The sequence below is a fragment of the Phyllostomus discolor genome, chromosome 4 (assembly GCF_004126475.2).
Source record: "Phyllostomus discolor isolate MPI-MPIP mPhyDis1 chromosome 4, mPhyDis1.pri.v3, whole genome shotgun sequence".
Lineage (NCBI taxonomy): Eukaryota > Metazoa > Chordata > Mammalia > Chiroptera > Phyllostomidae > Phyllostomus > Phyllostomus discolor.
The window spans coordinates 196,251,115-196,278,950 of NC_040906.2; the positions used below are offsets into that span (position 1 = coordinate 196,251,115).

Sequence of the window (27,836 nt, forward strand, 5' to 3'; positions counted from 1 at the left end):
ACTCTGGGACTCCCAAGGCTAGGTCGTAAGAAGCTTTGCAGCTTCCAAGACCATAAGTCTCTTGTATGCTTGACCTTGTGGTGCTCTCTGAGAACAGAGCCACAAGCTGTAAGAAGCCCAAACACCATGGAGAGGCTGTAGGTAGACATGGGCCCCCTTGACAGTGCAGCTGAGCTCCCTGTCAACAGCCAGCATCAGCCGCAGGCCCCGCAAGTGAGCCACCTTGGACCTCCAGCCCAAATGGGCCTTTAGATGCCTCCAAGCCAAGTCCCTATCCTACGGCAGCCATGTGGCAGGTCCTGGATGAGAACTACCCAGCTGAGCCCAGCAAATCCACTAGATGACGAAGGATAATCATTCATTGTTATTTTAAGCAACCAGAGTTGGAGTGGTTTGTTATGTACACAACAGTAAGTAACAGAAATAAGACCACAAGGAAATTTTCTATATTAAAGAGCTACTAGTCAAAGCCCAGGGAAAGAGCAGGGAGGGAGGGGATCCTACTATAAACACTGATCTGTAATTCATAATTCTGTACCCTACGTTATTGTTTCAAAACTTCCAGAAAGGCTTGATTAGATTTTGAATGGATATATGGCGTTCAATGAATATTGGTTAGATGCATAAGGGAAGGACTGAATGAATGGATGTTTCCTATTATATAAGTCCTCTAGTATAAAGCATCTAATGACCAGGAACCAGTCAAGAAGTTTCATTAAAAAAATCTGTTATTTCTAAGCCATTTGGGGATGTAAGCTCTATTCCAAGCAAGTTCCAGGCTTAAAATAGCAACTAAGAGAACTTCAGAAATAATGACAGTGTGTGCGCTCATTCTGTGGCAGTGATGCACAGAACATGGATTGGGGATGAGGAGATGCACTTGGGTTGGCAGGGCGGGGAAAAGGCTTCTTTCTCAGGTGTGGGACCCACATTGCATGTGAAAGGTCGGGTGAATGACAGAAAGGGCATTCTGCATGGGAAAATGTTTGAGAACAAGGGCCAAAGGCTGGAAGCAGGATGGGTAAGAGCTAAAGATTTTGTGGTGGGGATTAATGCCTTGAATATTAGCAGGTGCCCAATCTGTGGAATGAACGCAGGCCAATATGAGACAAAAAGCTCGGCGTGATCAGAGTTTCATCAGGGCCTTAGGAGACCATGCAGTCCCATTGCTGGGAACTCGGTGTGGGCTGGAGAGAGGAAGGGCAGGGAGTGAGCCGGGATACAGGTTGACAGCCTCAGTCCCTTGGGCTTGAAAGTGTGTGGGGTGACCCATATCTTGTTCCCTTGACCTAAAAACAGTGCTAGGGAGAGCTGGCATGGAGAACTCTTTGGAGCTGAGGGCATATCTTGTACCATGGAATGGGGCACCATCACATGTACTCAGAGCCGGGGGCATGTTCGGAAAAACCTTCATTTCCACTGTCATTCATCAGACCCTGTGAAGCAGGTAGCACAGTGAGTGCGGGCGTGGCCTGCCCAGGACTCCCAAAGAGGCAGCGGATGGCCTGGGCCCAGCTCCTCCACCCACTGGTCAGGCTCCCACCAAACTCAGGTTTTATGCAGGTTTTATTTTCGCCAAGGCTCACCCATGTCTCCAAATGACCTTGTTTACTGCAGAAAATAATGCTGTGAGGCCGCTCTTTGAGGCTGTTCTGAGGAATGGCACATTACTCTTTGTTAGAAATATAATGATACTGATTACTAGACCAAAGTAGAGGATGTCTATCACTGAAATAATTCAAAAAGCTATTTTTGTGGGTCACATTCTGTGTGATAAAAACTGTCATTTTAGTTGACTCTAAAGGACACATCCCTCTGTAAATCCACACAGCGCGCGGGGCTCTCTGTGGAACGTGGCACCTTCTGCAAGGGGCGCATAAATGACTCGGATTCGGAACGGAGGAGGAGCAGATAAATAAAGCTGACAGGTCACCGTGGAGGTCTTCATGACTAAATTATTTGGGGAGGTTTTGTAAGTTGGGAAAACTGATCTGCAACTAATGCCCCTTCGGTGCCATTTATCCTGTATCTGTCTCTTCCCCCTGAGTTGGAAAAAAAACAAGAACGCAGAGTTTTTCCTCCCCGTCATCAATTACAAGTAGGTCTTTTTTTTTTCTCTGCGTGAAATTGCACTTGTTATAAATGGCCCTGTGCTGGTGCCTCGTGAAGCAAACATCCCAATTCCTGAGGCACCTGTTTGCCTTAGACAGTGAGGGCCACCCATGCCCGGAGCTGCTGCTAGAGCCGGGCTGGCCCCTGTGTCCAACTTGAGTGGGAGGGCAAGGAGGCTGGAAGCCACTGCCCGGTCACAAAGCTGTTTGCCCACATTCCACGTTATTGGTCTGTAAAGGCTGCTTGACTTGCAAGAAGCCAATGGCCAGGACACAAATTAAATCAGTCTCCATTCTGCCCATGCCCTAGAAAAACATCTTTCTGAGTCCGCGTGGTGGTAAGGGTCAGGGATCTGGGGAGGATGTGAAGAGAGCTGCATGCGCACCAGGAGAAGGCAGGGACCGTGCGTGTGTGCCCACTGGAGGCCAGGGCCCCAGAGAGGACCTTCCTGTTCAGGGCTCTCGGCTGGGAAACTACTCATCGCATGCAATTTAAAGATCAGGAAGCATTAACTCTTGATTTCACTGCCACTCACTTGCTAGATATCACAAAAAGGTGACATTTGTAGGAGAAATATTTCTTTTGAAATCTGAGAGAGTCATCTGGATGTGTCCATGGGGATGCCTACAATAAACTGGCCAAAAAGAATCATTTACACTAATTTTAAAAAGGTATAGAGAACTGCATATTAGTTGGTACAGAAGAAAAATGTAGCCTATAAAGATAATCGATGTTTTCCCTCTTTATTCTCGTGTGTGGTTTGCAGGTATGTACTCCCGTTAGGACAGCCCATTCAGTTCGCTTCCCTTCATAAATACTGCATGCACAGGAGAAACGGCTTGATGTGCTTCCCGTCAGCTTGTGTCTGCCCTGTACAACTAACTCAGTTGGGTTTCACTGTGTTTCGGTAATTCAGTTCCAGAAAGGGTGCAGCCAACACTTGACTGGTAACATTTTTATGTAAAACTTGTACTCCTTCGACCAAAATGAGCCCTTTAAACTTACTAAGAATGAAAAACTGACCGGTTGTTCCATCGGGTTCTGGAAAAACGTGAATGCATGGACATTCAGTTTACCCAAACCCTGCTTTTCTTGGGAGCAATGTAGAGGTATTTTAAGCTCTGTACACAGAAACGGCTTATCTTTTACATTTTTTTTCTAGTGCACCAAAAAGCTGTAATTGAAGTTCCCAGCATTCTCTCCATGAGGAGGGCACTGGTAAGGATACAGAGGCTAAGCCTCGGTAGGTGTTGGTTAGTGAGCTTGAAGGAAGATGGAGGGGTGCCTAATTAGGTTATTAGAGCCAGACCTGGTATTCTATTATTGGCACGTAGGCCGAGGAATGCCTGTCACCTCCCTTGTCAGGTGACTGCAGGTGCTGCTGTGACATTTCCAAATCAATCCCCAGCCTTACGCTCAAGGCAGAGGGAGCAACTGAATGCAGCACTAATCTGTGATCAGAGACCTTGAACCTGGCGAGGATGCTCTTTCATTGCAGGCTCCGTGTGTAAGCCGTTCCCTTCCCGCTCTGGCCTCCAAATAGGGTTGGGCTTAGCACATCCTTTCAAATAGCTCCCTGCACCTTTGATGGGAAAGAGGCATGGGCCTCCTTTTTAAGATAGCTCAGTTTGTAAGTGTTCTTCCAATTACAGTTTATATTCAATATAATTTTGTATTGACTTCAGGTGTACAGCATAGTGGTTAGATAATCAGATACTTCACAAAGTGTTCCCCCTGATATTTCCAGCACCCACCTGGCACCACACACAGTTACTACAATATTACTGACTGTATTCCCCACGCTGTAGGGAATGTACTCTACATCTCTGTGAGTGTGCTCTGACTGCCGGTCGGTGCCTCTCAGTCCCTTCACCTTTTCCACCCAGTCCCCCAATTCTCCTCCCCTCTGCCAACCATCGGTCTGGTCTCTGTACCTATGAGTCTGTTCCTGTTTCGTTTCTCAGTTCAGTCTGTTCATGAGATCCACATATAAGTGAAATCGTATGGCATTTGTCTTTCTCTGACTGACTTCTTTCACGTAGCGCAGTGCCCTGTAGGTCCGTCCATGCTGAAGAGAGCTCAGTGCTAATGCCCGCAAACTATGCTCCCACGAACAGTGGCCGAGCTTACTAAATAGGCCTTAACCAGAGTTAGAGGTTGTGGGTCTGCAATTACCTTGCTTGACTTTTATTTACCTCCCAAAAGTTTAAAAAAATAAAACACATTTTCCCCTGAATATTATCAGGTGTTGGTGGTGAATCAACATATTCAAGAAATGTAGACCAATAATAACGCTCCAGAAAGGAACACTAATATTTGACAAAAGCAATGTGTTCCCACTGGGAGAACGGCCTTGGTGGTAACAAGAGGAACAATTTAAGGGGTTCTATTTTATGGTTTAGCTGCCCCCCCCACTCTATCCTAACTGCCTCTCAATAGGCACTTCGAGCAGACAGAGCACTTCAGCTGGACCGAATGCTGGTCGGGCAAACAGGAACCCGAGCAGAGCTGGAGGAAAGGAAGAGTGTGTAAGGGGGTGGAGCCTGCCTTAGTGTGTGCACTGGGCCACAGGAGTAAATGATGTCTTTGCCGCTCAGATACGTTGAAACTTAAGGAACAGCCTAAGAAACTACACTGATCATTGTGATGAAACCCCTGGACCCGTCTTTTTGCTTAAATGCTCTGTGAGAAGGGTCGCTGATATATGGGATATCTGCATTGTCAGCTGAGCCGGGGAACTGGACGTTCCAAGTGCTGGGCATCCCTACCTGTGTCCGTCAGAAACAGGGTTAGCGTGTGAACGCGAAAGCAGGATCGGATCAACCAACACGGGAGCACACTGTACCCTTCAGGCTCTCCTTGCTTCGCTAACAATGGGGTGACAAATTTGATGTACCTTCTTAGTATCTCAAGCACCCAGCAACTTGCTCTAACTCTTACCCGAGGCCCTCCTAGGTGTTGTCTGTTTAGACTTTTACTTTCTCTATGTGAAATCCGTGTGGTTATTTCTAAGTAAGAGAGGGAAGAGCATTGTGATATCATGGAAAGACCATGGACTTGTAAGCCAATCAGCCTGGGTTTGAATCCTGGTTTAAAATATAAATATTTCATGCTTTTGAAACATTCCGAGATTCTTAAAAATTGGAATGAGGCCTTGCTTGTTGTTGGAAAAGCAAATAAGTCTGTAAAAACTCTGAGCACACAGAGAGGCTGTTGGTTTTCGGTTCCCACCGCCACCACACCCGCTGTCTTCACCACCACGAGCCCTGCCGACTGGGTGACGGTGGGACATCCAGGGAACCTCCAAAGTTCAGAGTCTTCCTCAGCAAAACCAAGACAGCAGTATCTACCTCTCAGGCTTCTGAAGACAAGGGCATGCTGGCATTTATAAAACACCAGGCACACGGCATGCGTTCAAGTTTTAGTTCAAAAGCTTTTCCTCTGTCCCCCTCTTCTTAGCAATGCAAGGACTCGCGAGCACTTGGCTGTTTATTCCAGGCTTGTAGTTCATTCTGATCTTGAGATTAGATTAGAGCCCGCAGGGTCACTCTAAGTGCACACTACGTCAGACCTGATGTCTGGATTTGTGTCCAGAAATGATTCACACGCCACCGCCGGGCTCGCCGGGTCTGAATTAATCGTTTGCTTGTAGAGGGCACGAGAAACGTGTGCGGCACAGGTGCGTTCCCCGGAGCAGGCCTTGCTCCTTCTCCTGCAGAGCCCCTCGTGGCAATGCCCAGCGCAAGCTGCAGGGGCCAGCAGTGTCCCTGGGCCCCTACCCCTTCCCTTCAGGCCTCTGCCTGCACGCCTTCCTCTTCTTGCTCAGTGGTGAGAGGTCTTTTCTGCCTCCTGCTCGCTGTTTCCTGGCCTCGCTCCAGCATCTCCTGTCCACAGAGACAAGAGCACAGACCACCTTTCATGCAAAGGGAGATCCTGGCATGTCCCCCAGGGGCAGCCTGGTACAGGGCCAGATGCAGCTGCCCCCAGCACCTTGACAGTCGCCCTGCACTGCTTGTGGAAACAGTCGATTAAAGTGGAGACGTGGCCTCAGCGTGCGGTGGCACCGTCCACCGTCCACCCACTGCAGTGGCCCTTTGTCTCCCCTCCTCTCCTGTTCCTGTGGTCTGTGGGCCTTCCTTCCGAGAGCACAGAAGGCTCCCCTCGTCGGGCCTGTGTGGCCTCCTAGGTGAGGAGTTCGTGTTTTTACCAGTTTTTGTGTCTACTTAGAATTCAGTCCGTTTACTCTATCCACACCTCCATGCATCGTCTATGAAAAACTGAGGAGTGTCTTACTTAATGTTGTTAGATAAGCCCTTTTCATGTTCAGTGTTTAGGTGCTTCTGTCTGTGGCCCCGAAAACTGTTTGGTCATGGGCATAGGCAGTGTGTGCAGTAAACCTCAGGAATTGCTACAATTCACATTGGAAGACAAGGCCAGCCTGACTTGTGGGGTAAACTGGGGCGTGCTCATTGTCCTACAGGCCTTTGATCACGGATCCTAATGGATCTTTTCACTTTGCTTGGTCGGGATATGCACTCTGTCTTTTACAGTCTAAAAGCTAAAATGGCAATGAATACGATAACCACTTCTGAATCGGAAATCTCCGCATCTGTTGTTTCAACTGTGCCACTTCCCTCTTGCAGAGTCAGGAAGCAGTAGCCAGTTCACTGCCCACCCTGGAGCCCACTGGTGAGGGCCGAGGTGGCACGCAAGGAGCAAAGGCTTATGGGTGACCTTGAGCCCAAGGGTAAAGTGACACACACACGCTATCTAGTTCTCTAGTTGGAACACAAGGAATGTGACTTCACCTGTGTACAGAGAAAAAAAAATTGGCAGACTTCCCGAGCCCTCCCCTCAGTGCCTGGCATCCGACTGAGGAGCTGGTGGGAATCCTTGTCCTCCAACTCAAGTGAGGAGTCAATGTGGCTTGATTTATATTTCCTTTGAGCAGCTTTGAGCGCCCAGTGCATTTTATTTTTGTCCTTGTTGGGCTCTCCTCTCCTTCCCCGGTTGCACAAATGGTGGAAGGGTTACATGGTGGCCAGAAAGGGGAGGGGCCTGGGCTGGGGCATCTCTCCTGGTGTCACCGACAGCCCGCCGCCCAAGCCTCCAGCTGGGCCTTGGACACCCAGCTGTTCTGTACCGTCCCATGGTGTCCTCTTGAGGAGGGAGGGTCTTTGTGCAAGCTGTGAGGCCCCTCTATAGTTTTTCCACCTTAGGCCCAACTCTTCTCCCTGGACCCTCTGCCTTCCCAGGGGGTGCCAGGAAGCCACTCTACTCTGGGACCTCGCATCGTCCTGCCCTGCCCCCAGACCCGGCAAAGTTCCTCATCACATGAAAGACCACCACCCCTCACCGTGGCCTGTTTCTCAAAGACACTGTGCTCTTCCCTTCACATTCTCTCTTCCCTTTGGGAACTGGGCTTTTAGAAAACAAAAGCCAGGAAATCTCGCAGCTAGGCCTGGCTTCAGCACACGAAGGCGATGAGGCACAGAGGCATGGTGGAAAGGGAAAATACAGAAAGGGAAAGGGGAAAAACCCTGCATTTAAACCTCCAAACATTGTTACTGATGTGTGTGGTAGCAACAAACACAGCACTTCATTGTAGGGGAGGGTCTAGGGTTTATTTTCAAGGGACCCCCGGTCCATCCTTTACAGATTGCCCTTAATAGCCTTTAATTGTGTTGGATAGATGAACACCAATTTTGTGCCCTCTTTTTCTTGTAAATTGTTTGCCAATGAGTTAATGTCACTGAGTCTCAAGAAGGCTGCTCTAACTTCTCTCCACAAAAAAAATGATTAAAACTTAGCTGTGGAGTCAGTTTGTGTTCCGGTGACATTAGTTGAGTCAGTCACAGGCCAAACTGGCTGAACGTGTGTCTCTTTAGGAAAATGCAACCTATGAACCTCACACTTGTAGAACGTTAATGTGGCAGATGGTGTCAAAGCAAAAGTTGTTTCCCTCTTACAAGTAGATGTGCCCAAGGATTCCTTTAAGCATCAAGATGTCCTTGAACTTTATTTATATGTGTGTGTGTGTGTAATTTAATTTAATTTAGAGCCATGAGTTTATGTGTAGTTTTTTAAAAGCCTATTTAACCCTAGCTGGCGTAGCTCAGTGGATTGAGGCAGGATGCAAACCAAAGTGTCACAGGTTTGATTCCCAGACAGGGTACATGCCTGGGTTGCAGGCCATGGCCCCCAGCAACCCACATTGATGTTTCTCTCTCTCCTCTCTCTCTCTCCTCTCTCTCTCTCTCTTCTCTCCCCTCCCTTCCCTCTCTAAAATAAATAAAATAAATCTTTTTTAAAAGCCTATCTATTTTACCTACAATAGAATAAAAGAGTACCTATAATCATACTCAGTGAAGTGAATAGGAAGCTGGAAGAACACTAGATTTCGCCAATGGAAAAAGAGGACTCCTTGCCAGACCTAAAGAGTTGTTTCGCCGGTTTGGGGAATTGCACAGCGCTCAGGTGACTCACCCGGGCCACTCACGCCCAAGTTAGAGGTGGACTCGGCTACGAGGCAGGACCCGCAGAACAGGTCCTGACAGCACAGTGCTTCATGCGGCGTTAACTGAGTGCGGCCCTGCTCGGGGTTCCAGGGAAGGAAAGGAAGCGGGCACTGTTAGAGGTCCCCCAACACAACACCATCTTTCTCCCTCCGAAAATCACTCTTTGACCCTTCTTCCCCCGGGCTCTTGGTTCGTAAATATTTTGTGTGTATTTAAGCAGTTTATCTGACAAGTTTATATACTGATCTGGGAAGGATGGTTTGTGTGTATTTAAGCAGTTTTCTGACAAGGTTGATACTGATCTGGGGCGCCAAGGAAATGGAGAAAAGGTACCAGGCATAAATAACTGCTTTCCTGGTAAAACTACATAAAATTAAGCCTTTTTTAAAGTCTTACCCATATTTAAAAAAAGGGGGGACCCTCCCTGCAAGAGAAAAACGGTGAAAGTACTACACTGCACATTTAGATATGATAAGATGTTGGACCAATATGATGTTGGCTTCTTGTTTTGCAGACCAAGCTTTGCAGGTTAAGTTCCGCTTTGACCACAGTTACATTCTACTGCAAAGGGCCACTCAGTGAGTCCTGCATAGTGAGAAGCTGGCAAAGGAAGGGAACGCTGTTAGAAGAACGTTCAGGGGAAGGTTTATTAAAGGATAGGCAGTTTGTGCACTTGAATTTTGCTTTCCATCGTAAGCTTCGACAACTTCACTGGATCTAAACATCTAAGAAATGTTCATTGGACAAGCAAAGGCTGTAACACGACAGAAACCAACAAGCAGCATTCTTCCAGGGCTCTAGCGCCACACCCGATCCGGACTCGGCTTTTCCTTTTGTCTTTAGCCCAAGGGAATTGCCATTCTTCTGCGGGGGGTTAGACTTCTGTTTACGCATGTTTCTTTTAAGTGACCGTAAAAGTGACTAGTACTAAGGAAGATGGGAATGTGGCAAGGAGTTATTTCTCTGGAAAGGAGTTATTTCTTCTGTCTCTCTGTGAGTTAAAAAAAAAAAGTGAGACTATCACAAGCACAGATATCTTTATGTAGCTGCTTAAAATCACACTCCACCTGTTCTAACACAGAACACATAGAGGATGAATCATTTAGGAGCCAACTTTGGCTCATTTCACCCACGAGAATGCCCAAAGTTGTCTCCCTGAACTTGCGACATGATGCTCGCATTCCAGATTGCATTCTTGTGTTCCTGTGCACACCTTAGAGTGAGCTGACAGATTTATAATTACTGGAGTCTGCCCTGGAAAAAAACATGCCAGAAGGAACCTACACCACCCTCCATAGGATTGTTCTTGGCACGGTGGCAGAGGTGTGGTGCATTTGTACGTGGCTGTAGAAATTGCCATGTCTTAAGTGGCATTAATGCTAGGGGATACTTTTCTCCTTCAAGTTGTGTTATTATCTCCTTGAATGAAACACATCTCGGTTTTGAATCACAGCCAAGGGCGAGGCCCGCACCCATCTCACCCCAACATATGCAAATTGCATTTCTCCCAAGATTCCCAGCGATGAGAGAGTGCAACCGTCAATATTATGAAAGTGGCTCTGCTGAAGGGCTTGCCGAGTGCTGTGCTCAGCAGTCGTTTGAGCAGTCCAAGTGACACTTTTGACAAGGCAGAACCAGACATTTGTCCCTTCACTATGGAGCACTTTGCAAGGGAGGCTGAGTTCTGGAGCAGACTAATGGTAAGTCAAATGAACTATTTAAATATCAAGGGCATCATGCTGGGCATTTTCCTTGTGGCTTTTCATAACATTTAGATGAAAGGGGAATTTATAATCAAAGGACTGTGGTTTAGCTCATTATTTTAAAATGAAACATGTCCTCTACATACCAACTGACCTTAGTGATAAATGACTTTGGACGAATTGTTTGGGTGTAAATTTTTCTCTTGTTATTGATGAGCCATACTAAACAGCTTATGGGCACTCAAGACATGACCTTACGGAAGCAAAACAAGTCCTGACAGGAAGGAATTAGGAGGTCGAGCTAGATTTTCACATAAATGAGCACCTCTTGGAACTCTGATTTGGATCGCGATTTTTGATCTTCTTGAAATGTACTTCCTATAAGATTGTGTGGTGTGTGTGTGTGTGTGTGTGTGAGAGAGAGAGAGAGAGAGAGAAGAGCACAGTAAAGGAGCGTTCTAATGTCTGCCTAAAACCAACTTTTCTGATTTTCAACCTAGATGTGTTTACAGCTGCTGTTTCCCTGTGTGTCATAGAGAGCCACTGTGCTCACTTTAAGTGAACTGGTCATCTGAGGCCTCACAGAGTGGCCAGTCCCCAGGCCCTGGTGATCCTGGCTCTCAGCTCACTTTACAGTTGAGTAAACTGAAGTTCCCCTGCTTGAGCAGCCCAGACTTGGGCAACAAGCTCACAGACCCCAAGCCCTGGTCCAGTGCTATTCCAGCTGGAGTATCTCACTGTTCCACAGTGTACATTCTCATTTTGTTTTCTAATGTGAATTTAAACTTCACTGGAAACAGAAAATCCTGTCGCTGACACGGTGGTTTTTAGATCGGATGGTATAGCAAATGCTCTTCTGGTGGCAGCAAGGGTGGCCTGTTGGTCTTTCCCTGGCAGTTTGACCTGTGTCACCTGTGTTTATGACATGAAATGATTCCAAGAGCAAATTAAAACATTGGTTTGTACAGTAATCACTTTGGATCATCAAAGAATGTTCACTATTTTGATATCTTAGGTTTTAATGCTGTATCTCACTGGCAAGCCAAGTTGTATACGTTTGGAGAAATGAGGGTAAAAATACTGCGTTGTTCCCAAATGTAACTAAAAAGGTACAGTTGTCAAGGTCAATAATCCAGCTTTGAACACACCTCCTTTTTTTTATCCGGGTCACTCTCTTACTTAGCAAGTATAACCAGTTGTATTATAGAAACAACCATTTCTATGCTATTGTAATAGGTCTTTAAATTTTTGTTATTTTATTAGGAGCTCACTTTGACAAATTATAGGAAAATAAAAAGGGGTTTTCAGCACGCCCCCTGGGCAGGAAGGAACCTGTGCTCCAAGGGCTGGCGGCTGACTTAGTAGCGGGCTCTGATGGCTCAGGGTCCTAAGACAGCCCATGGGACCCAGACAGAGGCTGGAGCTCAGGAAATGCACAAAGAGATGGATGAAGCCTCACGGTCTTCTCCACTGAGACACCCCAGCCCCCGCCTCAGGAGGTCCCCGGGTCAGATGCCCTCAGTCCCATGAGAGAGTGTCAGAATGTAAGGTAAACCTATCGTGCACATTCAGGCTCACCTGTTGACCTGTTAAACCTTGATTACTCAAACTGCCATTCTGAATGCTTTCTTTTTTTAGAAGCTTTCAGCCCCTGACTCTGGCTCTGCCCCAGTTGTCGCTACTTCCTTTGGCGGCGGCGGGGGCCGGGTACCGTCAGCTGTCCCAAGGACTGCCTTACATGGGTGGCAGTGGCTCAGCAGTCTCTCCTTAGCTCCTTCCGGGCTGGGCAAGATAGACTGTCTGCCAGCTCTGACACCCAGGGACAGTATGGCCAGGGCAGGAGAGACTGAAAGTTACACTCCGTGGCTGCAAACCTGTCGAATCAACAGAAACGGAGTTTGGAGAGCCCTATGCATTTTCCCAGTGTCTTCCTACCATAATGAACACATCCGACCTCTCCTGTGGCAGCAAGTTGTTATCTTAACCGCACAGATTGTGCGACCGGGCTCTAATGATGGGCTGGTGCTGACTGGTTCCCGAGCACGGGGAACTGCACGTAAGCCTCGCCTCGGGCGCCGGCAACCTCCCATAGCACTGGACGTGTCCCTCTGCCTCCTCTGCCCGGAGGACCAGAGCCGCTTCTCCGGCGGCAGCTCCCGGCTCGTTCTGGTGTCCGGTCCACTAGACTCCTTGCACGTCTGCACCCTCGCAGACTGCCTGCGTCGCTGAGCAGTTCCCTTCCACGCCGGATAGTGCTTCTCTCAGGGAGGATCCGAGTGGCCCCTGGGAGCTCACATTGAGGGCTTTGCTTCCAAGCGTAGCCTCCTATCCCCAAGGCTGTGTGATGTTCAAGGACAGTTGACAGAGTAGGTTCTGCCCTGCATACAGCCTTGCGCACCGATCATACAGGCCACCTGCAACAAGGATACACTGAACATGAGGAGTGGTCCGCACTGGGTGATGTGCAATGGGCAGCGGTCAGAGCAGTAGGCACAGTTTGGGGGAAGTGGACGTGCTAATGGCTATGGGGTTCTACGTGGTCACCACCACCAGGAGACCCAAGCCATTTTCTTTTTTCAAGCAGAAAACCCTGATTCGTCCCCACCCCTTTTCTCTAAAGAGCTCACCCGAGCAAAGCACGGGGTAAGTGCTGAGCCTGGCCTCTGTATTACTCCGCCGTGTCTGCAGAGGACTCAGAGGGAGAAAACATGCTCTGGATTCGCGAAGGTCAGAATGTGATTGAGAGACAAGATGTACGCACATAGAACCATTAGAGAACAGAATCATGTGTAACTGAGTGGCAGAGCGCGTGGCTCAGGCATGAAATGCAACGGCGATCCTAAAGTTGGGGAATCAAAGAGGCTTCATAAAGGAAACGGGCCGAGAAGGCCGGGCGGGGTGTGAGAGACAGTGGTGGGCATCCAGGCGAGGGGACACTGGTGAGTAAACGGGGCGGTGTCGGGTGACTGCACAGGAAGTGCCCATGCAGGTCTGGGGAGAGATGAAGTTCCGTGGATCCTGGAGACCCCTGGCAGCCAAGCAGAGCGATGCAGGCTTGGCAGGCGACGGGAGCCACGGAAGGTAGTGGAGCAGGGGGGTGGCTTGATAAAAGTAGTGTTTAAGGAGAATTAGGATGGACTGGATTCTGAAGATTCTGGAAGCCTATTAGAAAGCTATTGTGATAGGGCCTAAACGTGAGATAACCGTGGTCCCAGACCAGCATGGTACAGGTTGAATGGGGAAAAAGATGCATATTTCGGAGGAAAAATATGAAACACTGGTTGGTGGATCAGATCTGTAGGGCGCCAGCTACGTGGAGTTAGCAAGTTGTGGCTGTCTTGTCTAGGCAACAGTCCACCTTTGGTCAGGAGAAAAGTCTACCTCTTCTCCTCAAATCTACTCCTAAGGCCAGTTTCTTGAGTTAATCAAATGCTTTCCAAACAAAGCTCTTCAGGTACCAATGCCCCTCCTGAGAGTTCAGACCAAAATTTCTTTTCCAGGCCACACTCGTGCCACCTGGAACATTCTGCACCCTCAAAGCTCCTCCTCTGTCACAACTGGATTCCTGATATGTGGGTGAAATCCCCAAGGTCTTCCTAGCTCCTGTTTGCTGAATCAGAAGCACGTTTTCTTCCTCCTCCCTCGCTCTCTTAGTTTCATTTCTAGTTAGTTTGCTCCCTTGACATCTGATTCCTTGGCAATGTGCTTCAGCTTCAGCTGACCAACTTTGCCATGTGTAGACCTAGCTGGATTTATCCTAATGCCCCTCTTGGAAAAATAGGTGCACAGTTCACCTGAGAGTTTGAAAGGGAGACAGGTTATTACCAACAAGTACGCAAGTCAAGGGGTTGCATGCTCAGACGGACAAGCCGTGGTTGGATTCAAGGTAAATTTTGAATCCTAGATGGTGAGAACTCTTAAGTACCGTAGGTGTCTTCTGTTTGACCTGCAGTGTTTTTTAATAGTTCTTTCTTTTCACCTTTGAGCCAACATGTAAAACTCAGAAGATTTTGACATAACGATCCAGAAACAATTTTCCTTGGAAAAGAATCAGAAGATGTGACAGGGCTGGAGTTGAGCGCTGTCCCCTGTACATGGGACACGCATTCTCCCCTTTACCGGCATTGCAGAGTGCCTCTGTATTGCAGAGTGCCTTCCAGGATCTGTGCAATCCTGACTTTGTGACTCCTGATATAGCGGATCTCTCATTTTACAGAAAGAGAAACAGAGGCACAGAGAGGTCAAATAACTTTCCCAATATTACCCAAGGGGTGGTAGCAGAACAGGGATTAAACCTGAGCTTTGCTGCGGTTCCTCGACCCTCTGTGTCCTCCCTTTGGGCCTGTATTTGTTTCCTGAAGACAAGACCAGAAAGGTTGGCAGCCTGGAGGAAGGCAGAGGCTGGCATGGGAGGGCAGCGCATCTTTGGAAAGGGGCATTGAACAGGTGACCTTGCCAAAGGAATCTGGGGAAATTTCTCAACTGTGACCCCTTGATGTAACTTTATTTTACTTCATTTTACTTGCTACTTATAATTCCAGGAAGGAATATACTTCATCATTAGCTTTTCCCCTTTATTGTAAGTTGTGTACTTTTTCTAAAAAGTGCACTTCAGAATATGGCAGTTGTGATCTACTACTGCAAGCATTTACATTGCACATGTCCCCAGTTTCTAAAGGAAACGTACGAATAAAAACAAGGGGCGTGTGTACGTGTGCGTTTTCTGGTCCACTTTCCTCTCCTCAGCGCATCTCATTTCCACAGACCTCTGGCCCGCACTGTTCAGTGAGAGTCTCTGTCTTCAATATGTTACAGTGACATTGGCACTTGGCTAGGAGCTCCTGTAAGCGCTGCCTCCCGCGTAGTCAGCCATGCTGTGAACTCTGCCAGCTCGCAGGGCGGACGGGAGGGGCTGCAATCATCCTGCTTATCATTATTGATGTGGCTTCGGCGACCTCCGCTGCGCTTCTGTCCAGCGCGATTCTGGATGCCATTCAGAAAACGCCTGCTGACAGCCTTGCGAGAAATCGGCGTGCATGCCAAGGCCAGGTGATTGGTGTCGCTCTTGAATAATGTGAAGGTCAACCACTTGGCTCTCCTTTAGTAGTCATTTTAATGAGAGTCAGAATTCTTTGTTGAGTGAATTTAATACAAACCTAGCCCAGCCTGGCATGTCTGCGGCTTGCGTGGTAATATTCAAAATAGCTTTTTTAACTTAAATAGAAGGAGTTTGGAGATTTTGCAGGGCGTTGAGAATTGGAGGATGGAGAGAAAGAGAGGTTCTCTGTGCTCTTTGAAATATAGGAAAACTTAAAATTCTATTTGATTTCTCCTTTTGCTACTTCACCCTCATCCTCCTGAAAGGAATTATACCTCTGCGGTTGCTTCCTTTTTTTAAGGGGCCTTTCTTCCCCCTCCCCAAAGTCTTGGAGCTTTGTCTCATGTAACAAGATCATTTCCTTACATGGTGAGGATGTCTCAGCCCCATGACATATGCTCTTGTCTTCAATACAGGTTCTCCATTTCCATCTGCTACGTGAACATGAGAGTTGTGAATGAGAGACACATACTCTGTAGAGATATTGACAGTAGGAAGTTAACATACACAAAAAAGTTCATTTACTCTTATTCTGCATTGATAAAATGTTATATAATTCATAGAATAACTTGATTAATGATGACACAGTGATAATAACTAACGTATGTGACATATTTGGTAGGTGCTAGGAACTGGCCTAAGTATTTCATAGGTGTTATCTCATGGAATCTTCATATGTCTCTCCATTCCTCTACAATGGGTGAGATAATAGTCTGTGGGGTAAGATTTAGCTCTAGGAATGCAGTTTAAAAGCGATATAGGCGGCCCTGGCTGGCATGGCTCAGTGGATTGAGCTTGGGGTGTGAACCAAAGCATCGCAGGTTCAGTTCCCAGTCAGGGCACATGCCTGGGTTGCAGGCCACAGCCCCCAGCAACTGCACATTGATGTTTTTCTCTCTCTCTCTCTTTCTCTCCCCCTTCCCTCTATAAAAATAAATAAATAAAATCTTTAAAAAAAATTAAAAGCGATGCAGAAGCCCATGGATACTAGGGAGTGGGACCATCTGGAGAGAGCAGCGCTTCTCAAACTGGAGCCTGCAGCAGAGCCTCCTGGAAGGCTGGTGAGAGCACGGACTGCTGGGCCCACCACAGCGCGGAGTTTCTGCTGCGGGTGTCTAGGGTGGGGCCTAAAATTCTGCATCTGTGACAAGTCTCCAGGTGCAGCCAATGCTGCTGCTCCAGGGAGCACACCTCGAGAACCGCTGGCCCGGAGCCCTTGTAGGACAGGTGACATGACCCCACACCCCTGCCCTTGAGAAGAGACTGCTCTGGGTACAAAAAGCCTCCTGCAGCCCACTGAGGAGCTGGAGTGTGGTGTGTGATACCAAAGGTTCAAACCAGGGACAATGGGTGTGGGTAAGGCAAATGCAGGCCGGGGAGTTAGGGACAACAAGTGAAGTGGCTACCTGGGGAGGCAGCAGCTCAAGGAACCTGGGAGGTGCCCAAGCGGGGGCATGGGGAAGGTTGCAGGGACTGCAGACCAGCAGCCCCGAGGCTGAATGCAGCTGTGGATGTGTCTGCTGGTAGCGCGCAAGGTTGTCAGGCATTTAATTTCCAATGCTGCTGGAGGCGTATATCCTCCCGTTCTGCTCAGCCCCCACTGTCTCAGTCCTGCTGATTCATCCGTTTACACTCACCAGCCTGCCACTGATGGCCTTGGAGCAGAAGGCCCCTGATGGATAGGGTGACCAGGCGGTGGGTGAATACTGAATTAGATTTTTCTTCATAATCTGTCATCCAAATTCTAAAGAACGAGAGAAAGGTCACTAGGTAAATTGATCTCAGTGTGTTCACTTTCAGAAATTATACGCTGAGAGAGGGGACCCACCGAAAACCACATGGAAGGCAATTCTCGCACGGCCAGGCGATGCAGTGTTTCCGAGTGTGGGTTCTCTGAGCCGGGCACCCTCTCAGTCACCCCGTCCTCCCTCCAGGTTTTGTCCCTCCAGTGGCTTCCTCTGGTTCCATGAGATGACCCACAGGACCTCCATGGCCAAGACATAAACCCATGGCTGAGCTCACTCTTTCTGCCCCTTCATGCAGACATCACCCCAGGTCTGCCCCCCGTGAGTCCAGAGGGCTGTTCCCCCTGCTGGGAGACAGGTGAGCCTCGCAGGGTGCTGAAAAGCCAGCAATGACAAGTCTTAGAAGGCAATGAGTGAGCACAGACAGGAGGAAAGAGATAAAGGGATACAGGGAGAGGACTTTGCAGATGATGACAAAACAACCAGCACCAAAAGTGCTGGATTCTCGGAGGAAACACTTACGTAAGAAGTTCTAGAGAGAGGAAGAAAAAAGAAAAATGGAAGGGACTGACAGAAGTAACGTGACCAAAGTCAGAAATAGAAGGCCTAAATAAATTGGAGAACTATTTTGTCAGTGACAGACACTTTGTCTTTTAGGCAGTTAAATGAAATCACTAAAAGCTAGAAGCATGCTTCAAAAGAGCTTTCACTGACAGGCAGAAATGGCCTGAGTAGCAGATGGCATACTACTGTATATGGAGAACCTTAAAGATTCCATGAAAATATAACTAGAACTAATAAGTGAATTCACTGAAGTAGCAAGATATGAAATAAATATCCAGAAACCAATTGCATTTTTATACACCAATAATGTACTATAAAAAAGGGAAATTAGGAAAACAATGTAGCCCTGGCTGGTGTGGCTCGGTGGATTGAGTGCCAGCCTGTGAACCAAAGGATTGCTGGTTTGATTCCCCGTCAAGGCACATGCCTGGGTTTCAGGCCAGGTCCCTAGTGGGGGGCAGGAGGGCGTCTGAGAGACAACCACACATTGATGTTCTGTCTCTTTCTCCCTCTCTACCCCTCTCTCTAAAATAATAATCTTTTAAAAAACTATTTAATTGCATTAAAAAATAGAATGCCTAGGAATAAATTTATCAAGGGTGTAAAAGGCCTGCATTCAGAAAGTTATAAGACACTGAAGAATGAAACTGAAGAATATATAAAATAAATGGAAGCATATACCATGTTCATGGGAAGGAAGAATTAACATCATTAAAATGTCCATACTACCCAAAGCAATCCATAGATTCAGTGCAATTTCTGTCAAGATACCAATGGCATATTTCACAGAATTAAAACAAATATTCCAAAAATTTTATATAGAATAACAAAAGACCCCAAATAGCCATGGCAATTTGAGAAAAAAGAACAAAGTTGGAGAATCCCTGCTATCTTATATCAAACTATACTGCAGTTTATACCGTTTAATTACATGGTAATGTATTACCATGTAATACCATTTATTACATGGTAATTAGAACGCATGGTACTGGTGTAAAAACAGACATGTAAATCAACAGAACAAAATAAGTGAGCCCAGAAATAAACCCACGCCTTTATGGTCAACTAGTATTTGACAAAAGAGGCAAGAGCATACAATGGGGTAAAGACAGTCTACTCAGTAAACGGTGGTGGGAAAATCCGACAGATAACGCAAAAATGAAACTAGACCACCTTCTTACACCATCCACAACTGGGGGGCTGGGGGCTGGGTGGAAGCAGTCAGGAAGGGAGAAAATGGGGACATCTGTAATTGTGTCAACAATAAAAATAAAGGGAAAATGGATTAAAGACTTAAATGTTAGACCTCAAACCATCCATATCCTAGAAGAAAACATAGGCAGCAAAATCTAAGACATTTTTTATAGTAACATTTTTTCTGACATATCTCCTCAAGCAAAGGAAACAAAAAAAGTAAACAAATGGGACTCCATCGAACTACAAAGTTTTTGCACAGCAGAGGAAACCATCAACAAGATGAAAAGACAACACACTGAACCGGAGAACATATTTGCCGATGATACATCTGATAAAGGTGTTAATATCAAAAACTTATAAAGAACTTATAAAACTCAACACCCAAAAAAAAAAAACAACAATCCAATTAAAAATGGGCAAAGGATCTGAACAGACACTTCTCCAAAGAGGACATACAGATGGCCAATAGATGTATGAAAAGATACACATGTCACTAATCATCAGAAAAATGCAAATTAAAACCACAATGAGCTATCACCTCACACATGTCAGGACAGTTATCATCAGTAAATGAACAATATACAATATCCAGATGATGTATTGTGGAAATGTATACCTGAAACCTACATAACTTGATTAACCAGGATCACCCCAATGAATTCAGTTTTAAACAAATGAATAAGTAAATGGCCCGATGAAGTCTTTTCTGCCTTCGCCTTCTGGATCTGTTTGTTGGGCACTTGGCATCGCCATCCCCAGGCAAACACACTGCTTCTCGGTTAGGAGGCTTCTGGGTTGAGGCTGCTGCCCCAGATGGCAGAGCTAGGGACTGCACATGCCCTCTGCTTTAAATCATCTTCCATTCTCTTTTCTTCTCTTTCTTTCTCCCTCTTTCCTTCTCCCTCTTCTTCCTTCCTTCCTCCCTCTTTCTTTTTCTCTTCTTTCCTTCCTCCCTCCATTCCTTCCTCCCTTTCTTGCTGTCTTCCTACAAATAAGGAGAGAAAAACTTGGAGATTTCTCTGGCTCAGGTTCCAGTCATAACCTTGGCAGGTCGTTCTTGCACAGACACCGTGAGTTGTTTTCTTATAACTGAGACCGGGGGCTGTATTGCCCCCAGGAGGAAAAACACTGATATTGACGTGTTTATGTTTTGGAATAATATTTGTCCATGTGAAGATATGTGTGAGTCCTTTCTGCCACACCATATGGCTTATTCCTATTCATAATCAAACAGTAGCAGCTGCTGCAGAATGTGAGAATGAGTTTTCATGAAGTAAAAAATGGGCTAACTACTGGATGCCACATGTAGTTTCCACTGTATCACAAGTTATTCACCAGAAACCTACATATGGCTCCTCCCATTAAACCATTCCATTCTTTATTGATATCTCACAAGTTCCTTTTTCTGTCCGTGTCATTGAAACCTGCCCCAGTCGACCTGTGCCCCCAGGGACCTTTCTCCCTTGGGAGCCATGGCCATGCATTATCCAAAGCTGTTGGCCACCGAAGGTGTCAGTTTAGATTTTGTTGAGTGATGACAGCTGTCAGGAAAAAAAAATTGCAGTGCATTTTTTTCTGTGGTTCTCCACGTGGCTTTCTATTTGCTGGACCACATGATGAATTTGTGGTTAGTCCAACACATGGAGGCACTGAAGCAGCTGATGATCCCCCTCGGGCCCACTTGGCCCAACTCCGAGGGAAGGGAGAGTGTAGGGTAGCGCTTGTACAGACCATTTGAATGTGGTTGGCAAAAACTCTTGAGGTTTGAGAAGGAAATGACTTGCAAAAAAGGTGCTGGATACTGCTGCAGAAACCTCCACAATCAACCGTAGCCAACAGCCCAACTTCACAGAGAAATCTCCAGAAGATGCACTCATATCATTAGATGATCATTCTGAGTCCCCTCAAAGCTGGAGGCTTTGTGCTGATTCTACATATCACAATGGCAAATTTCCAGACCAGTTAGAAAAAAAATAATTCTGACAGAATATCCCAAAACTTGTGCCTAAAGTAAAAGTATAGACATCATTACTCCAATTTCCCCCTTCAATTGGTGTAGCCATAATAATATCTTGCATTTGTTGTGATGGATCATAGTTCTCAGGGTATTTTCACATACGTTATTAGTAATTGAGACTTTTCCCAAGAAGACTGCCAGGTGACCCGAATCAACGGACATTCGTGATACTGGCCTATTATCTCTGTCCTGTAAGCTTTGTCCTGTGCCCTTCACAACGGGTATCGCTAATTTCCAACTTGTACCAGCTGTCTCCCTGCAGCCATTTGTCTCTTTCAGGTGTCTATTGGTCGCTTCTCTAAGTACCTGCTGCCTTTATCACAGGTTATAATAGGGTGATTTATCAATGCCATGCTCCTCGCTCGGCAACAAGAGAGCAACTACAAGATATAGAATTGGTTGGCAAACCTGGCCTTTAACCACAGTCCTCCGGCTTGAAGTGGCATTTGTACCTCTGTCATCCCAGAGCTTGTCAAGGGGCCTTGGAGTCGGCCTTAACTTGGCCAGCCTTTGCCTTCAGGGTGCATTTGGGTAATTGTTTCAGAAACTTTTTCTTTCCAGAAGCAGCATCTGCCAGCTGCCCAAGCCACTTCTTGTGTTTAGATCCTGTGTGTATGTGTGTGTGCGTGTGTTTGCTTCTCATTCCCGTGCCTCTTAGCATCACAGTCAGCCTGACTCAAGCCACGTAGGTGACTCTTCCCTAAACCCTTAGAACGTGACTTGACGGCTTAACAGTCCTAATAGGTCTTCTTAACAGATGATGCTGGAGTACCACTATTTTCCCATCCCGGCCTTTTCCCAGTCCCCAGAAAAACTTCACACCCAAAGGCTCGGCCCTGCCCCCTGCTGGAACCCATTCTGACCTGCAGGTGGTGACTGCGTGGAACAGGGGTCCGTCTTGCCGTCCAAAGCCTGGTGTCTGGTGGGCTGTGGGCGCGCTGTCTGCTGATGTGCACTTGAGCTCATGCCATGCTTAGCTGGTGGCCACGCGTACCCGCCCCTGCCCACTGGTGGTGCTGCTGAGAAAGCTTCATTGCCCCCGGGGCCTCCCGAGTGTACAGAGAAACAGGGCCACGTTATGATTTTCATGGGCCCTGGGCAAGTTCACCTTTGGGGGACACTTCTCCATAAAAAAATATTAAAAATTATATTTTGCAACTCTGTTGGTATATTGCTATATATTAAATTATATATAAAAATATATTGATATTATATATCTAAACATTTCTTTAACTTGAAAGTATATTTTTTTCTTCTGACTTTAATTTCTAATAGAAATTAATACACTTATATGGATCCCTAAAAGCATCAGGAGCTCTCGTGTACCTGCCAGGTAGGGCAGCCCTGCCTGGAAACAGACCTTCATGGCAGACCCTTTCGCCTTAGATCACCATTTGAATTCAGTTCTTTTTTTGCAAACCACATTTAGCAGTTTTACCAAGTTGCTCTGCTCAGTGCTAATTTCACCTAATAGTCTGCTTTCAATTTATCCCCTTTGAACTTTTAGTAACTGTATTTATAAAATAAATTTACATCACTGCCCTGGCTGGTGTGGCACAGTGGATTGAACATGGGGCCTGCAAACCACAGGGTCGCAGGTTCTGTTCCCAGTCAGGGCACATGCCTGGGTTCGGACCAGGTCCCCAGTAGGGGGCGCTCCAGAGGCAACCACACATTGATCTTTCGCTCCCTCTCTTTTCTCCCTCCCTTCACTTCTGTCTAAACATAAAATAAATAAAATATTAAAAACAAATTTACATCGCTGGCATAAAACCAGTATAACTTGCTCTTACGGACTACATATTTATGGCACCCCTCCGCCCCTCCCCCCGACACACACACAATGCCTGTGCTGAAACTCTAATCCGCAATGTGACGGTGTTTGGAAGTGAGTCCTTTTGGAAGGAATTAGGCCATGAGGGTGGGTCCCTGAAGATGGGATTAGTGCCTTTGTAAGAAAAGACACAGAGAGCTTGCCTCTGTCTCTGCTGTTGGCCACGCAAGGACACGGGGAGAAGACGGCCATCTGCAGACCCGGCAGTGGGCCCTCACCAAGAACTGAATCTGCCAGCACCTTGATCTTGGACTTCTCAGCCTCTCAGACTATGAGAAATGAATGTTTGTTGTTTAAGCCACCCAGTCCAGACCAATACCAATTTGGTATGGCAGCCCACGCAGATTAAAACATTTGCCATAAATAAAAAAATACCCTTTAATACAAAGGCAAATAAACATATTATGCATTTTTTTTAATTTAAGTTCATTCATGCTCTACCTCCCTTCCATGTTTCTGAGCTCCTCAGCATCCCCTACCCTCCACTAGTCCTTGTGGAGTGAGTGTGTGGGTCAAGGCCCACTCTGTTAAGAGTTTTCAATCTATTCACTGTCCATCCACCGACACCCAGCCACCACCCAGGTTTCCGCTCCAGGACAAATGAACTGACCAGACCCCCCCCCCCCACTCAATTCCAGCTTTGGCAGCGCATCCCCACCCATCAGACTGCATCTTCCTAGGGAAGCCACTGGCTGTCTCAGGACTGACTTTTCTCTAGAAACAGCGCCATCCAGTAGAACTCTCTGTGCTGATGGAAAATGTCCTAAGTCTTTCACTCACCAGCTGAGCTTTTGAAATGCGGCTTGTGTGATCGAGGAACAGATGTCACTTTTATTTCATTTTAATTTAAAGTTAAACTCTGTAGCTGCTTATGGCTAGTGGCTGCCCTGTGGCACGTGCATGCGTTAGAGTGTATGGTTCTGACCGTGGCCATTCTTCTTGGATTCTCGCTCTCCGTCCCAGGACTGAGTAGTTCTACAATTCTTTCCTTTTTCCATGAGGCCTGTCATGCCACATGGCCAAGTTATTAGTGGAAATGGATGAGACTCGCGCTGCTATTAGATTCTTGTGCCTTAGTGTGAAAGAAGGCTCTTGGAAGGGGTATGACAAGAGGAAGCGGGAATAGAATTTGAGAGCCCTGTGTGCTGCTGGGAGTCTTATGGAGGTGGGTGGGGTTTGGGTGGAGCGACAGAGGACAGAATGGAGGGGTCAAGATATTGAAGATTAATTTCCCTCTGCTTTTCAGTTATGCAAAGCTAACAGTAGCCAAACTAAGCTGTATTGATATCATTCCATTTCCTGAACATTCTCCTCTCTGTCCCTTTTGAAACAATTGTCAGAGTCTCAGGTTCAGGTTCAGAATAAGCAGACTGCCGAGTGATTTGCCCTTTACCTGCTAAACCTAGAAACCAGGGACTGAGCTGGCTTTAAGCCACAGGCTTTAGTGTTCGAATCTTTGGGATGATTGTGTTGAATCACATTCCAGGCAAAGCCTGGCACTCCCTCGTCCATTCCAATGAGGCCCTGGGCACCCATGACTGCACTTAAGTAGACCTTTGAGGGCCCCAGGAGTGGCACTCGTGGAGCACACACCAGCAACTATCGATCCATCCCCACCCCACTGTCCCCTGCGTCCTTGCCCTCTGCATCCTCCACCCCCCGAGGTGCACAGCCTCTTCTGGGAGACCGGGAGCTCCGAGTCAGGGACCGCATCCAGAACGCGTGGCACGGGATGGCACAATGGGCTGTCTACGCCAGAGAATGTCACTTCTCCTACCACTTACTGACTTGGGAGGAAGAACAGGACCCTGATGTTGGCTGAGGACGGATTTTGGGGAAAACTTTCCACCAGCAATGGAGATGCACAGAGGATGATCTTTCTTCCTCCACTGACGTTGCTGGGTCTACACCTGAGGCCGTCTTTCACCCACAGAGTGACACAGAGACCCTCTGGGTCATGGAAAGGAAGGGTGGGCGGGATACTTGGTAGCACAGTAAAACAGGCGAATTAACTAACCCTAAAACAATTGGACTTCTTCTTTGTGATATGATAAACTTCCTAGTAGGTTTATTATTTTTTAAACCTCCATTTGGAATTGGGTCTTCTTAGCAGCTGCCATCATCGTTACTGGTATAGTGATAGTATATTGGATGTTCTTATTGCCTCTAATTTGACTCAAAACTTTTTGCAGCCACAAAACGAGCGAGTTATATATATAGCCTTAGCTTTTTTTCCTGCTTTGTGGATTGGAGCCATTGTCTTTTCTGACAGTGTATTGTTTTCCTTCGGGAATGCTTCTCTATAGAAGTCACTCCCCCACTTTGCCAAATTCTTCATCTTTGACATGGGAACAGAGGACTGGACGACTGCTCTTTTTCATGATGACAGAGCGCAGTTGATCATGAAAATGCATCCTAAACAGCAAATAATGAATAATAGTAATAAGATATCACCATTTGCTATAAGACTTTCAGTTACAAATATAAAATATAGGTTTATTTGTATCCTTAAGGATGAGCTGCATTTTCTGTTGAGCATGGGATATTGAACACTTATTTAATGGGCACAGCTCTATTTCGGTTGTGAAGAAGGTGCGGGTATAATAGCAGCTTTTGCCCCCAAGCAGAAACCCTTCAGGGAGTCTGTCCCCACTAATGTGTGCATTGCTACCCATGCACCCTTCCCATTAATGCTAATAGAAACTAATGTGGCTGTGTGAATCACCTGAATTTTGATGCAGTGCGAATCTGAGGTTGGATGATTCAAGATGAACTCACCAAGTACATTGTCTGGAAGCTATTTCTTAATATGCCTTCATCTTGTAGCCGGATTCCTCTCCTGACTGAAATATAATCAAGGCTGTTTCGGCTTGCTCCAATCTGCCACACCCGCCCCTTCTCATCAGAAGAGAAACAGACTCATCCGTGTGACCATGTACCTCTCTACCCAGGTGTCATTTAAGGTTCTGTTGAAAGAAATAAACAGGAAACGGACAGGAAAGAGAAATTAAGGGCGAGTCTCCTTTTCTCGGGGAGCAGAATATGGGCTGGGCTTCATTAAGGGGACGTGTGTTCCTGAATTCTGGAAGGTGTGACAGGTCACACGTGTGAGGAATTCACACGCCCTTATCCCCCACTCTGTCTGCACCCATTGTCAGCTGCAGAGAGTGTCTTACCTCCACGCCTCCCGAGCAGCATTTGTTACCACACTGGCTGTGTACTTTGTGGGAGGGGCGAGCGACCTTACCTCTCCGAGAGGTGAAGTCCTTTCCCACCGGTTTGGCTAGCCCCACCCCCTCCAAAACGGGCTCTTCCAGACCCGTGGGACTTCCGCTCCCCTTCTTCCTGGCTCTTCCTCCTCTGTCACCTAGGTCCTAGTCACAGTGCTTGCTCCCAGGGGCTGCCTCTTAGTGTACTCTACTATGGGACAAAATAAAACAGGGGTAATCTTAATAAAGAGAAAACACACACACACACACACGCCATATGTATCCCCCAGAGTTTCTTTCTGACAAAACAAAATTAAGAATCAGACGGGAAGGGAAATGCAGATTGTAAGCAAAAACCTATAGAGTCCTTGTTTAATGCCGGACCACACAATGTTGGAGTTAGGAAACATCAGCACTGAGGAGGACCTCTGGCAGCACAGCACAGTAAGGTGACATCGGCAGCGTCACAGCTGGCAGAGCCTTGGACGCCTCCACGTGTGTTCCCATGGGCTTGGCAGATGCTGTCGGAGCCCCTTTCACGGGGAAGGTGGCAGAGGCTAATGGAAAATGCTGCAGGAGCAGGACCATTGATTTCTGTAACAGTAAGTTGGGAGTTATTTGGCGTCTTCTCTATTCCAGGAGAAATGTGGTTTCATCTCTGCTTTATTTGGTTTCTTCTCTCGTCCAAATAGAATAATTAAATTCAAAGCTGCCTTTAAATCCAAAACGTCTTCATTCTCCAAACCTATGTAAAAGCCCTTGATAATCTTGAGCACAACATTTTAGAATTAGTTTGGTCATTACAAGCGGCTGGAACCCTAGGGAATGGTAGGATTAAATTAAACTAGAATGAATAATAGTTGAGGATTAGCGAAAAAGGTATTGAGTTGCAGTAGATCTTCGAATCTTCCTCTAAATTGAGATATCTTTTTTAAAGTGGAACACTTTGAATACTCATTATTAAGAGGTATTGCTCTTTCTGTGTAACTAAAAGTTCCATTTTAAGAAGAAAGCATGATTGTTGAGTGGAGGAGCTCATGCTGTCGAACTCTGACACGCCCATCAGAGGGGAATACGGTTGTCTGGACCATGAAGCTCTGGCTCAGGCATCTTCACCCCAGGGGCTTCTTATCAAAATGCAGGTAGCGGGTTTAGGAAGAACTGAAGGTGTGCTACCAATTGCAAAGTCAATTGCATTCATTCATTCATTCATGCATTCGATAGTTTATTATGTGCCTGTGATGAGCCAACCCCTGTGCTAAGAGTAGACACAAAGAGAAGACATGTTTCTGCCCTCCGGGGGTCCCCCAGACTACTGGGGGGAAGGGCGCCGAAGGAGGGGAGTGCGTATGTATTGGGGCATTTATGTACATTAGCTCACAGACCCCTGCTTATAGCCTGAGTTAAGTAGATAATGTTATCCCCACGTGGTAGGAGAGGCCCGGAGAATTTAAAGTGACTCCCCTCAGGCCGCACGGTATGGGCAGGCATTAGAAATCAAACCGCCAAGTGTCTGATCAGGCTCTTTGCACTCTGCTAACATCAAACTGCGGGACCCCCACGCCCACAGAGTATCATGCGGTGGCCTTCAGCAGGTGCCACCTGCTACTGACTGCCAACGTGCTACGGGAAGTCACGCTACTATTGCAGCCCACAGGCCTTCTCCGAGGACCCTCCGGAATGGGGAAGAGAGGCAGGCAGAGTGGTTCCACACCCCTGCCCCGAGTGTTCCCCACGACATTCATTGTCAAGCCGTCTGGAAGCAGCTCTCGGGCAAACCCGACTGCAGCTGAGGAATGTCCCCTCTTGTGTCCTGAGCAAGAGTGTCCTTCTGCCCCG

The 27,836-nt window shown here is 46.9% G+C and overlaps 1 protein-coding gene across 1 annotated transcript in view; it reads left to right on the plus strand.

Annotated features, from left to right (window-relative positions):
• The first annotated feature begins 10,162 nt into the window (after positions 1-10,162).
• Positions 10,163-27,836, plus strand: part of SASH1 (SAM and SH3 domain containing 1) — a 299,031-nt gene continuing 281,357 nt past the window's right edge. Inside the window, exon 1 of the mRNA XM_028510426.2 lies at positions 10,163-10,330. Coding sequence (XP_028366227.1) covers positions 10,178-10,330 — 153 coding nt within the window. The 5' untranslated portion in view covers positions 10,163-10,177. The remainder of the gene's footprint in view (positions 10,331-27,836) is intronic.